This window comes from Puntigrus tetrazona, chromosome 1 (assembly GCF_018831695.1).
Source record: "Puntigrus tetrazona isolate hp1 chromosome 1, ASM1883169v1, whole genome shotgun sequence".
NCBI classification, from domain to species: Eukaryota; Metazoa; Chordata; class Actinopteri; order Cypriniformes; family Cyprinidae; genus Puntigrus; species Puntigrus tetrazona.
The window spans coordinates 16105441-16120250 of NC_056699.1; the positions used below are offsets into that span (position 1 = coordinate 16105441).

At 40.2% G+C, this 14810-nt stretch overlaps 1 protein-coding gene across 1 annotated transcript; it reads left to right on the plus strand.

The window, feature by feature from the left end:
- The first annotated feature begins 11649 nt into the window (after positions 1–11649).
- On the plus strand, positions 11650–14294 carry zic2b (zic family member 2 (odd-paired homolog, Drosophila) b). Its single transcript, XM_043247193.1, has 3 exons — positions 11650–12922; positions 13198–13361; positions 13443–14294. Exons 1-3 carry the CDS (start codon positions 11995–11997, stop codon positions 13629–13631), a joined length of 1281 nt encoding a protein of 426 aa, XP_043103128.1. The 5' UTR covers positions 11650–11994; the 3' UTR covers positions 13632–14294.
- The last annotated feature ends 516 nt before the right edge of the window (positions 14295–14810 follow it).

Genomic DNA, 14810 nt, shown 5'->3' on the forward strand with positions numbered 1-14810 from the left:
ATATTGCCTAAGATCAGTCAAAAAAAGAATTTGCAAAACAGAAAGGTTTTTTAAAGTATGTTCAATGACGCTCCAGCATCGGTGAGGAGTGTTGGAAGAGATCAGCCTGTGGCACTTTTGAATCAGGCACAGTAATATCGTGGTCAGCGAGCCACTTAGAAGCGGTTTTGGCTTTGAGGGCAGGTGCCAAAGTCGAAATCAGCGACAGAAATCAGCATTTCCATAAAGCAGATGGAAGCATAAAGCGCTTCAAAATGTCCTGGTAGATGGCTGCGTTGACTTTGAACTTGATAAAACACAAAAGCACAAGCAGAGGTCACTTCACAAACTTCTCGCTGGTCTTCAAGCTGCTCGGATTCTGTGTCTCTCCAGTCCTCCTCCAAACCCTAGACTCTGATTTACAAATGAATCGAACAGAACCTCGGCGATTGAGTAACAGTCTGGTTATTGTTCTCCTTATCCCAGGAAAGATGCTTCTGTTTCTGTTTTCCTACCTCATTTCTTCCTCCCAGTCAACTTTGCCTTTAATATGCTTTAATACAGCACTCTGTGACCGTGATGAGCTCCAGTGATTAACCTCTTTGTGATCGTCCTCTGGACCACTGCCAAGTGAGCGGTCTCGTATCAAATAACAAGAGATCCCTGGAAATTATACTGCACCGATGGTCATTTAATGAATCTCAAATATAAATATTCTAATATTTTGAGATGCTGGATTTGGACTTTTATGAGCTATATTCTTGTAATCATCAAAATAAAAAACAAACAAAAAAATAACTGAATGTTTTATTTACATTTAATGCATCTAAAATATACGTCTCAAAATATAAAGTTTCACTTTTTCAACTAAGTTAGAAAATAAGACAGATAAAATAGAATTAGAATAGTACTAGAAGGTCCAAAAAGTTTTTTTTTCTTTTTTTGAAACACCCTTTATTAGCTGCACATTTATTCTCTAACTGCTAGTGTTTCTTTAAAAACTGACACTAGATGTCTTTTTTTAATCCTATCTACATGCTTCTTAAAAACAAACATTTTTCTTTAAATGTAGTATGTGTAGGTACAGAAATATTCTTGATTGAAATAATCGAGGTGTTCAATACACTTTAACGGTGCACATTCAATATATTGTTTCTTTCAATCATTACATTTTTCTGATGTGACTCACCACATGAGTAATGTGAAAATTTGCAAGGTTAATGTAGTGTGTGTGTGTGTGTGTGTGTGTGTGTGTGTGTGTGTGCGTGCGTGCCTTGTTTGTTTATCTCTTCCAGATGGCTGCTTCAGTCACTCTTTTGTTGTGCTCCTTTCTTTAGAGAGTTTTATGGTTTCTCGTAATGGGTCTGGCCTATATTCCACACCTGACAAAATGGCAACCAGCTTTGAGGAAAAGCCGTATCCCGGAGGAAAGGCAAGTACCTTCACATTTCTACACTGACAGATCGCTTGCTGAATTATTCCTGTCATTTTGTCTCACTTGCACTGCAGAAATGCACATGGTTCACTGCGATACTGTGATCCACACAATGAAGACTGATAAACATTCCTGATAAACATGGCTTTATCAGCGGTTCTGTATTTCTTCCTTTCCAGATCCTCTGTGATCCTTCCCCTCCATCATCCTCTCTTGTTAACGTGTTGCTCCGAACAATGACTGACCGCGGCGGTGCTTCGTAAATAGCGTGGGCGGACAGCCTTCCTCTTTCAAACTCACTTCATATGAATGATCACTTTTCCGGCTTCCACCGGGGCCCTGATCCGAGATCAGCCGACGCTTTCCGAACTCAAACTTTCAGCTCGGTCGCGCTGATTCCCAGATGCTCTCGAATCGGCTGTAAAGTGCGACTTCCACCAACAGCCATTAAAAGGGAGGGATTTTCACGGCTGAATCACTCTCTATTCTAATCCTGCTTGCTAAACGCTTCATTTTGGGGCTCTTGTTCGTATTCAGACACCCAAATGAGGGAAAGTCTATTCACTGGATCAAAGGCTCGAGTGGTTTTCTTTAAGGATGGAATAAAAACTCCCGAGAGTGTGTCTGCTGGACAGCTCAGTGTTAGTCATCTGTGCCGTCGGCTTTAAAAGTGAATAACACCAGTCTCTTTTGTTTAATGAACGCATTCAGCATGATAAAGAGCCTTTGTGGGGTTTTTCCTAAAAATGTAGACAGCATCAAGAATCAAGAAGCTGTAAGCAAAGCTAACCTCCTCGTAAGGTTTCTGAATACTGAGCAGTGAAAAGTTGCCCATCTTTTTTTCTCACTGGACAAAGCTATGAACTTTTCTCTCTGGCTTTATTATAGGCCTACCACACAAAACTTTTCATCAACTTTCTTCAAGTATATCTGTACATCGCCCTCTAGTGGCTATGCAGAGTTTCATAACGTCCGATGTGCAAATGCTCATTTTAATTTGCGCAATACGGTCCCATTTTTACATCAGCCTATCGGAAGCTTTTTAGCATTATACCACCTTTACTATTTTGTTTAGGTCTCGTGACAATCATGGCTAATGAAAAATTCAGCTTTTCATGACAAAAATAAAGTATATTTTGACGTATATAGCCACGGAGGAGTATTTTTAACAGCTTGATGTACAAAAAACACTTATTTATTGATTTTTATGACTAAGGCACATAAACTAATAAATGGCACTTGTCTTTTTCATTGAGCTTTTTGAGTGTGTCCTGAGAAAATCAATCTGAATTAAATAATGGAGTTCGTCACGGTTTGTGGCACGCCGGACTCTTTGATGAGGTCATAAAATGCGAAGAATGTCGGTCACCCAGTGACACCAAGTGACTTTCTCTCCCTCTTTTTTCTCCCTCGCTCTCTTTTGTCTCCTCCTTTCCTTATGTTGTTCTGCCACTCTTTCTTTTCGTGACACCTCAGCTTTGATGAAGTGATTTGCTGGAGTCTAGAGTTTTGGGGGTGGGGGTTGGGGGCATTTTTAACACTAATTCAGTTCCTATGACCACCTTTTTCCATCACGTCCTTCCATCATAAGTAGATTCATTACTAAAACTTGACAGCCTTTTGAAAGCCTCAACTATCAAAACACAATTTTCATATTCCAAAACATCAGATCTCCGTCATGCTTTCAGTATATGCAGTTTTCCCCTTGTCGTGTCGTTTTGATCGTGTTTTCATTCTCTGCTCAGCTTTGGAGATGTTCGCTCAGCATCGAGGTATTCACGTGACAAACACGCTGTGATCGTGGTCTTATCCGATGAAATCAAAGCAGCAGTCGATTTCTTTAAGATAACTTCATTCAAATGTCTAAGTCATGATTATGGATATTGTCCGGAAATGACCAACTGGCATATATTGTCTTATCTTTTCTTGCCTCACCAAACACTTTTTGTCCCCCTTCCCTCTCTTTTATCTTTCTCTTTCTCTTTCCTCCGCCCACTACAACCGCTCGCTCTCTTTTTCCCGTCACGGCTCTTCTGGAGTCTTTGTCCCTCCGTCACACCGCAGACGTTCGTCACTCCCCTTCTCCTTTTTTCCCCCTCAATCCTTTTTTTCTCTCTCTTGCTGTCTTTCTTATTTTCGTCCCTCTCTTTCTCACTCTTTCACCCCCTTTTCACCTGGAAAAGAGGGTCAGTTGTGGCCCTGTGTCTCTTGGGGCGTCCCGTCAGATTCTGATCAGTGGGGTGTCTCTTTGTCCTCTTTCATTCGGGTCACAATAGGGCCGTGGAATGCCAGCGTGTCCGTGTCCAATCCTCGCTCGCCCCACGGTGTCCCTGTGTCTATAACGGATCGCACAATCTGGTTATTTGGTTTGCTAGGAGTCAATAAAAACGCAACGACCCCGTCTAGCCTGCGGACCCCTCCCAGAAGCTTGTACAGGTCCTCCCTCGAATCAGACCCTCGTGTCTCTCGCGTTTGCTTTCTCCTGCTTTATTTACGAAGAAGGACTCGCTAATTAAGAAGACTGACTCATTGCATCTGTTGAATTTGGACGTCTTTTCCGCTACGTGCACAAACCATCCCGGTCGAATCATCTCTCGGTGAACATTTCGACCTAATTCGACTGTTCTCCCCCTGCATTAAAACTCTTGACGGTGTTGAGTAATTGCAGATCGTGTGGAGTAGATCCTTTGGTAAAGCAGAAGTGGCCTTTGGAAGAGATCAGATTAGACTCCTGAAGTTAATTAATCCCACTTTATCCTGTTTCATACACTACACTGCCTTAATCCTGTCTAATGACTCCACTAAGACCTGTTTCATGTCCTCTGAGATTGTTTGGTAGTTTTGAGGTTTGTTTTCCATTCAAATACTTTGTGACTCGACCGAAATGGCTCCACTGGAGTGTAAGTAAGAGTGGGAATGTCATCGGGGTCAGTTTGTACAGTTCATCTCAGTTCTAACTTGGGGTTAATTATGCAATGAGTCCTAGTAAGTCTCGGTCTGATTGACGCTGGAGGGCGGTTGGAAGCGTGGATGATGGGATTTAGACCCTATTGAAGTCACAGAGGGTCCTTGACACCCTCAAGAGAAGCAGCTATCAACTACTTCATTTAAAGCTTCTTAAGAGCTGTAGGACACACATCCTTCACTTTTACCATCCCTGCTTAAGTGGAGTTTATCTGTTCTCTGCTGATTTCAACACAAAGTTTCATTGATTGTTCAAATAAAGCTCTATTCTATTCTATTCTATTCTATTCTATTCTATTCTATTCCGTGTTGTTCTGCAGTGATGCATTATACCATATCGGTTATCAGATATGGCATAACGTTTTTAATTGATCTGTATCGGATGATATTGGGTGTTTAATTGCTCATGTTAATTTCCTATATTTGAACATTTTTACATTTAAAAAGTAAAAATTTTAAATGTAACATTTATTTTTGTCATCACTCCCTAAAAGTTTTATAAATATTTAAAACTATAAATTATTGAGTTAAAATATTCAATGTAATCTTTTGCCCCGATATATATATCTATATTTTGTACTGTAGAAGTTAAGATAAATTTATGTGTATACACCACTGGTTATCATCCTTTTTGACCAGAAAGACCCTCATTCTGGTATTTCTCCTGTAATTTTGACATGATTTGATTTGATTTCACTGGTATAGTTAACTAAACTAAAGCCATAAAAAGGTGAAATAAATATTTATTTAAAATAAAGATGCTATATGCGTATTAGCAAGTTGCAATGGCAGAATGTTTATTTTTTTAAAACATCTTTAAATCTTTTAAAAGCTAATAAAAGAAACACAATTGCACAGATTATTCTGACAATTCTTTTGTTATTTGCTAAAAAATTGTGTTGAGGGGGGAAAATAAATATTTTTTAGGGTTAATAAATCTTTTATTAATATAATTCCATTTATATTTAAGCTTACCACTTTAGTTTTTAAAATGAAATATAATTTTTTTCAGCCATCTATAGTTCCATTATTTTATTTTTCTTTCCACACATTTTTTTTTTGCCTTTTGTTTTATCAAATATGTAGCTCTAATATATGAAACGATTTAGTTCAGACAAGAACTAACAATGACTACCTGCTTTGACTCGTGCACATCATTAGAATCTCAGTGTGTCGTCAAAACCTGATGGACCTCAAGCCCCCTGGCTTCACTTCGTTTACGCTTCTATATATACAAAATATACAAAACATCTTGCATAAATGGTTTATAAACGTCTAACCTCAGCAGTGGAGCTTGCGGTTTCAGAAGCGGTTGTGGTGTCCTCCCCTAGCCGTGAACCACACATAAGCATGCCGTATAGTTTCGACTCTGTGAACCCATAATAACCTGGAAAGACATTGGCATTATGACGTGAGACAATCTTCACAGCTAGAGCCTCCATTAGTGTCCTCTTTGCCTGTGGCTCCAGCATTAGTCTGTTAAGTTGCGGGTATGTGAAGATAATGCTGCACTAAAGGCTGTGAAACACTGTTGTATTGTCCTCCATCACCTGTTGTCCACAGATGCCCGGCGGGTGAGAGCCTCCTCCGATGTGGATGGCCTAAGGCCATGTGTCGTCCATCTTGGTAACCCTTCTCTCTATAGGCATTGTTCCTTGACCTTTAGCCTCTCCAGAGCTTCTTCGGCCCGATCATCGGTTCTTCTTTAGCCGAAGCTCAGCAGATGGGGGTGATCATAGATATCTTGCTGTGAGTGCTGTGACCTGGTCATTTAGCAACAGGTGATAAAATTATGAGGAGAATTGATTCTTCACTTGTGATTCGCAGTGACTAAATCGTTTAAGAGACATATGAGTGATACCGTGTGATTCGGTGTTGTCTAATACCGTACTAACAGGTTATAAATCGGAGCGGAAAACGTTGAATTCATAAAGTTATGGCACTGAATGTTGCAAAAAAATTCACTTGTTCCTCATTGTTTTTGTCTGTCCCTATTTACCTGAATTCACCTCAAATATCAAAATACTGTACGTTTACTTCAGATGCAAAAGTAACAAATTAAATTGTGAGTTCATGTTTAAAACCAGAACAAATATTTGTCACAAGTGTGTAAAAATTATTCTTGTTTTAGTCAAAAACTCTATTTTCACTATTTTCACCTGTAAGTCACCTTGCTCCTCAAGTAGATTGTCTTAAGAACTTAAGCTAAACTTTAAAAAATAATAGTGAAAAAGTCATAAAGACGTTATAACCATGTTATAACAGACACTATTACACTTTTTAAATATGGTTAAAACTGTTTAAAAAATAATCACATGTTCAGAAACTATTCAAAGTGATCCAAAGTGTATTATCGTACATTAATGTAGATTTAACGCTGCATGTGTTGATTTAGAAGTCACACCACATTGTCTCCATCATCATTATAATCTCTGTCAGATCTCTGAGCCTCTGTCTCCAGCAGAGAGCATTAACTGAAGCTGGTCCTGCACTTATGGTCACTGCTATGAAGGGTTATGGTCAGATGATCACAGCTGCACAGATCTGACACACAGCGTTACGCTGATTCAAAGCTGGATTGTGTCAGGAAGGAAAGGAAAAGCGGCGCACAGCCTCATTTAAACTGTGTTTTATGAAAAGTCTTTTTGCAAAAGTCTTTTTAGTAAATTACACAACTTTAAATCATTTTAAGATGAACAAACAGACGCAGTGGGAGAGTTGGATTAACCAAAGGTAGTTCAAATACATTTTTTTGGATGCTCCCCAACGGCATAAAAATAAATATGGTTGCTTTTTTAACTATTTGGTTGAATTTGTTTGTTTTATTACTTTATGTATGTATACCCCTATTCATTAATGATGCATTAGCGTTACATTGATCAAATGTGCCAGTAAAGATAAAAGTAAATTATGTTCTTTTTAACTTTTTATTCATCAAAAAATGTATATGCTTTATTATTGATATAAAATGTTTTTTTGATATAAAATAGCAAATCAGCATATTACTGTATAGCTGCTTTACAGCAGAATAGAATTTTGTTTGCATCATTGAATCACTTTTTAGTCTCTGTAAATCTGATTTGATACTTCTTAAACTTTACTGTTGTAATACTTTGTATATATATATTTTTTAATCAAATAAGTGCAGCCTTGGTGACCAGAAGAGGCTCGTTTCGAAAACATATGCAAATGTGATTAAAGTCATTTTAACGTATTTGATGAGTGTTTCTGGCTCGTGGGTCACGTGATGCTGTTATCTGTTTGCTTCATGTGCAGCTAAACCTGAAATAAAGCAAATGTGACCCAGGTCTACAAAACCAGTCATAAAGGTCTTTTTTTATTTATACATCATCTAAAGCTGAATGATCAAGCTTTTCTTTGATGTATGGTTTGTTTCGGATATAGAACAATATTTGGATGAGATACAACTATTTGAAAGTCTGGAATCTGAGGGTGCAAAAAAAATCTAAATATTGAGAAAATTGCCTTTAAAGCTGAATCAAAAAGTATACTTTTGTTATACAAAAATCTTCATGGATCGTGATCTTGTCAAGGAAAATAGCGTGTCAATAAGGTAAAGGGGCAATAGTTAACACTCGAGTTTCAGTTAAAGGTAGTTTATCACTGAAGTAAGTGACTTAATATAGAAATTATTTTTTTGCATAAAGGAATTTTTTTTTTGACCCATACAATGTATTTTTGGCTATTGCTATATACACGTGCTACTTATGGTCCAGGGTCATATATAATTAATGTGTGAATGAAGGGAGCAAATTGTACAGTTGACTAAAAATATGAGGAAGTGCAATGAAAATGATACATGCAAAAGCTATAGATGGCTTGTAATAAAGATGGAGGAGAGCAGAAAGCCCACAGTGCTCCTGAGAAATGCAGGTGGGACGAGGGGCTGACGCCTGCTGCTGCTGTTTTCAATAGGACCAAACACGCTTCCCTGTTTCTCCCTGCAGTGGTTCTGGGCCGTCCTGTCTATCAGTGCTGATATTATGCTAAGCCCTCCAAACTACCCTTTATACATATGGTTGCCATAGCAGCATTATTCCTGGGGAGCAGCAACTTCAAATGATTGTAGAGGCTTTTGGGGTTTGAACCTCAAAAATGTGTGCGTGCCTTTGAGAAAAAGGGACAGAGACAAAAAAAAAAAGATGCATTGTGATTATAAAAAGCACTTTTCATTGTATTTATGCAAATGTACCAGATGTAAGTGTAAATGAACAGGCCCACAATGCATTTTTTTTTAATATTAGTTACATTCGCACCAGTATTTTAGTCTTTGGCTAACCGGACCTCAAATTACAGCTGTCTCCTTTAGACTAAGCACTCAAGTCAGTCATCTTATTTTCGTTTGCACAAACTTAAACTCATGATCCAGCACAGACGCAGCAGCAGAGGACAGATGTGTTTGTGTTTCTGCACTCTGAAGACAGTTTGTTCTCTGTCATAAGGGGCTCCGTCCCTTCTTCTCTCACTTTGAAAGAAATCTCAGACCCAAGGAGTGAATGAAAAAAAAGGCTTTTGTATTTCTGAATGGGGGAATTTCAGAACTTTAGATTTGAGGATGCCCCGTTGATTTTGACAGAGAGAGAGAGAGAGGGAGAGAGAGAGTGAGAGAGAGATCTGGTTGACAGTACAGAAAAAATTACCAGCATATTCAGCTCATTAGTGTATCTCTGTGTTGCACAGACTAGTTCACTGAATGATGAGCTCATTTACACACACACACACACACACACACGCACGCACGCACGCACGCACACGCACACTTTTTTACTAATTGTGCACGCGGCTTTACAAATGTGTGTGTGCATGTTTGTGTGAGTTCACACATTTTGCGAATTGCTTAATGGGACATTTTGCACCTTTTATTCAATATCAGGAAGTCGTAGGCTATATTGATCGTCGGCGACGCCGTTTATCAGATCCGGGGATCATTAGCCGTATTAAACATTTACACACAGATAGCCTTTTAACGTCTATTAAATTATGCGAAATCGAGTTTAGGCTACAGTTGCTTTAAAACTTCTGGGTGACTAGTTAAAACCACTTAAAACTGGCATCCTTCCAGGGCTTGCGACATTTAAATCATCGAAAAACTGAGCACTTGTTCCAGAGATCTCGCATAGCCTTCTCATCGAAAGCGTGTTGTTCAACATAAAAACCTTTCCTTTTAGGCTATTTTAAACCCTTTAAATTAATCTCGAAATACACACATTTGTTCCTATTAATTATTATTCAGATGTTTGTGTTATTATTTGAGGAACGTGCAATATGTTTTGAAGTAGCCTATGAAATAAAAACGATATATTTTCTTTTTTTTAAATGCTCGCCGCCCTCTTCCGTCGCTGGTATTTTTAATTTTTTTTATTTCACAAAATTGAGACACAGTGGGTAAAATATAGCCTACTAAGTATCTCTAAATGTGTCCCTAAATAAAAACTAAAAGACCGCTTTTAATAAATTCCATCTGTAAAATAGAGTATTTTGAATGAAGCAGATGTTGTTTTTAATAATGAGTGTCAGTGAAATGTTGAAAAAGAAAAGCAAGTAAGAGTAAGAGCAATATGTTTAAACCTGAAAGTGTTCTGTCATGAAATTTCGTTTGAAAACAAGTTGCCGTCACACACGTTGCCTTATAACCTTATTTTTGAAATCTGTTATTAATTTTAAAAATGTATTCAAATGCGCGTGTCCGTCTGAGACGGTCTGGTGCCGTGCAGAATAAACCAGTTTAGCAGCCCCCCTTCAAAAAAGTTTGAAATATGTTCAAAACGGTTCACTGGGCGAAAGATTATGACGTGCTCACGATAATTGATTTAATGAATCAATTTTGAATTCATTTACAGGTCAGTTGTTAAGACCGAGTGTTGGCTGACATTTAAATCTTATTTTAAGGGCGTCCTTTTCATTCTGTGACAGGAAATATAACCAATAAAGCCAAACCTGTTTCTTTACATCCTTCGGGGAATAACCAGAGCTAAATAATTGGGAATAACGAATGTCTTTTTATTACGTGAGCCTGAGCTGTATTAATTAACCAGCGGTTTTTTGAAATATTCATGAAGCTGAAAAGGTGAAAGGGGTCGGTTGTTCCATCCTAACCTCTTGACATTGTTGGTTTTATACTCATGGCATAGCGGCGTCTCTCCGTCTGTGTGTGTCACCGATTCACATAAATATGTGTCTAAAGGTTAGATATCCTCTGAAGAGGAACAACTCGTCCACAACAGAGAGACTTCCCATCTCACCGCCGTTGTCAGGACAACCCGAGCGGTATCCGTGCCCATAATAAGTTTCAGTTCAAAGCCGGTGACTTACCTCTTTACAGCGCTCTCGTGTCCCTTCCTTCCTTCCCTTTGACTGCTCACTCTGAGACCTAAGGCTTGAGCCCTTGTCCAAACACGCTGTTGACCGAAGTGTTGGTTTTCGGAGACGCCGGAGAGAAAGGCGCTGTGTTTTTCTATTAACTCTGATTCTGTCAGAGACGATACCACGATAAACAAGGCGGGATGTAAGCTACTTCTTAAAACAGGTTAGGTTGAGATCGAACGGGCCCGTCAAGCGAGTTCGTGTGAACGCCGTGCTGAATTCAAATTATAAAAATAGCCAAATAGTCAAACGAGTAAAAAGAGAGCAAAACGGTTCGGGCGTTTTCGTTAAATATCACATGTATAAAGACCGAGCAGATGTGCATCACGGTGATGAACAACATGTAGTCTATAGCCTACAAAACGAGTGAACACTTCTGAGGGCAGGTCACCGTGACGCGGCCGCTCGCGCTGCACACGTTTCCTCACAAACCCGTGATATAAGCGTTAAACCTCATCCATCGACGTGACGGGAGAGGATAGACTACTTTGGTTTATAGTAAAAGCTTCGAACAGAATGAGCTCACAAATGAAACTTCAACGAAAATAACAAACGTAACAGTGAGCGATTTATCGTCAAGAAAGATGTTTCACAAAAGTAAATAACAGAGACCTTCAAATTCATCTTATAAGTTGCTAAACAGAAGCGTTTAATACGGTTGCTTAATTCGAACCAAATAATGACCTAATAATAATAATAATACTGTAAAATGGGTGTTTTGCGTTTCATTCATTTTCCTCCTCACTACCAGCTTCTCTCGTAAACGCATAAAAGTGGGCGGGGCCACGAGAACCGTCAGCCCCGATTACTCACGGTGAGTAAACGTTTGATTGGTCGAGTGAACGGGATTTGGGAGTTACACGGACCAATGAGGATCTTGGATTTGGGAAACGGGGTTACTGTCGTGAGGGGGCGTGGGGTGCCCTGGAGAGACCCCAGAGATAAGCGCAGTCAGGAGCGCAAAAACACTCAGTTGGATACACGACGCACAGAGAACCTGCGCAACCGCTGCTAGCTTTACTTTGGCGCACTGATCGTACCGATGTACAAATTGCGTGCATTTTTGCAGCTTTTACGTCGCCTCAAAAGGATTTATTTAATTTGACTCTAACTTCCTCACTTGGTATGAGTTTTAGTCACGGCCGTATTACAGGCAATTAGCAGCCACTCGTTTTATTCATATCCTACTTTTGTTTTCTTTTCAAACGCGGGTGTAGTCGCATCTTGTGGTGATGTTACTGGATGCCGGCCACCAGATTTCTGGTTTAGGGGTTGGCACGTTCACGAGGCATCACTCGGCCGTGAGCGAGACTCAGGACAGAGATATGAGTTTCATGGAATCGACACATATGGGCGCGTTCAAACTGAACCACCCCGATTTGTCCCCGGGCCAGAGCGCAGCTTTCGCGCCCCAAGCGAGCAGCTATTCGGCGGCCGCTCTGGGAGCGCACGCGGCGGCACACGCTGCCTCGTACGCCACTTCCACGTTTAACTCCACCAGGGAGTTTCTCTTGCGCAGCCGAGGCTTTGGGGACTCGACTCCGGGCAGCGGACAACACCCCATCTTCAGCTCCACAGCAGGGCCTCTCCATCACTCTCATCCGGAAGGTCAGGGTCACCTGCTTTTCCCTGGAATCCACGAGCAGCACGGGTCCCATCACGGCTCTCCAAACATCCTGAACGGGCGGCTCGGATTACCCGGTGAGGTTTTCGGGCGAACGGAGCAGTATCACCAAGTGCCCAACGCTCGGGCCGATCCTTACGGCCAGTATGGCCTAAATATGGGTATGAACATGGCGCATCATCCCGGCGCATTCTTCCGCTACATGCGACAACAGTGCATCAAACAGGAGCTCATCTGTAAATGGATCGACCCGGACCTCGGCGACCCAAAAAAATGCTGCAGCAAAACTTACAGCACCATGCACGAGCTGGTCACGCATGTGTCCACGGAGCACGTCGGCGGCCCGGAACAGTGCAACCACATCTGCTTTTGGGAGGACTGTCCGCGGGAGAGCAAGCCGTTCAAGGCGAAATACAAGCTGGTGAATCATATCCGAGTGCACACGGGAGAGAAACCTTTCGCGTGCCCCTTCCCGGGATGTGGCAAGGTTTTCGCGCGCTCGGAGAATCTCAAGATACACAAACGGACGCATACAGGTGATTACTTTTTACTCAAGTTCTCTCAAACGCGGCTTTCGATTGAATCGCGCAGTGCATCGTTTTGCTTCACCACGCGTTTCGCATGCGTCCTTTACGCGTCAAGTTAGTTCAACGATAGGAATCCCCGTGGTGATGTTTTGTAATTAAAAACTGAACGCGTAAATTGGGGCTTTTTTTTTACGAGAGCGAGTACGTGCGGTGGTAGCGCGCGCGTAAAGTTCTGAGCGGCGTTGTAAAGCGCGCGCCTAAATAGAGCGTATTTTGTCTTTCAGGAGAAAAGCCGTTCCTGTGTGAATTCGACGGCTGCGACAGACGTTTCGCCAACAGCAGTGACCGGAAGAAGCACATGCACGTTCACACGTCTGACAAGCCGTATCTGTGCAAACTCTGCGACAAGTCCTACACCCATCCAAGCTCCTTAAGGAAACACATGAAGGTGAGAACTCGAACCATCTCACAGCTGCTCTCTCCGTTTTAGTCAGAACGAACCGATACGAAGTGTTTAATGTGTTCGCAGGTTCACGAGGATCAAGGTCCGGTGGTCGACTCCTCTCCCGCCGGAAGCTCCGGGTACGAGTCGTCCACTCCGTCCAGTCTGATTTCTCCGTGTTCGGAGACGCACAGCACCATGTCCCCGGACTCCGCCGCGCTCAACAGCAGTGGACACGGCAGCTTAGCGTCCACTTTCAGCGAGTGGTACGTTTAAGGACTCCCGCCAAGAACTGCACATAGAAGAAAGTATTATTTGTAAATAGTAAACGAGGGTGTCGGGAGATTCAGTGTTGCACTGTGACCTCAAGGGAAAAAAAATAAAGTATTACGTGACTAAAATGAAGGCTGTTTTTCTGTTTTGAAGAATAAAATGTCTTTTGGTGCTTTGCCCAAGACGGAAGGATGGATGTATTTTTCTGGCTGTGTAAATGTTTTACAGTAAGGTCGTGTGTCACGTTACGATGTTCGAATACGATATTCCTGTTATTAGAATATAGAGTATTTGACGTTACATGATTGTTTTACCGTAAAAGTGTTAACGGGGATCTTAAGTGCCACATGTCGTGCGTTCAAATGGACACGGTTCTGTGAATGTATATCACTGTAAGAAGTATTTCCATGTACGTTAAAGAAACCGTCCGCTTCGAGTCATTTTCAGAAAAGCCTCTTGTTTTTAAATTATGGCATAGCTTATACTTGATTAAAAGTACAGAATATTTATGGAAAACTCCTCGAATAAAATGTGTACAGAATTGTTGCCTTCGAAGTGTTTGTATATTGTTATTCCGTTTTAAGATGTACATTCTTGCGATAACTAAGGCCAAACCGTAAAATGAAGGAAATATATAAAGACAATAAAAGGAAGCAAAAAAAAAAATAAAACCAACTGTCTCGTTTGTTTATTTACATTATTTATATTATATTGGTGAATTTCTCAAAGGTTTACGGGCGTCCTCTGAAGAGCACGTGATTCAGAGAAAACAAATGTTTGGAGGTTTGAGTGTGACCACGCCCTTTTCTTAGTCTTTAAATATGCCTGGTCGAATTTAACATTCGTATGGAAATATAATATTTTGTCATTATCATTCATATTTGACTAATGTAAATCAACAGCTAAAGTCAAAGTATGAACAAATGAACAGGGTGGAAAAATCATTTTTATATATATATATATATATATATATATATATATATATATATATATATATATATATATATATATATATATATATATATATATATATATATATATATATATATATATAATCAGATACAAAAGGCAAATGTGCATAGGAAATTAATAGCTTATGTTTATTGGCATTAAAATGAAATACTGAACATATAAAAGCCTGAAAAATTGAACATTTTGAAGAAAATGTCAGATGAATTGCAT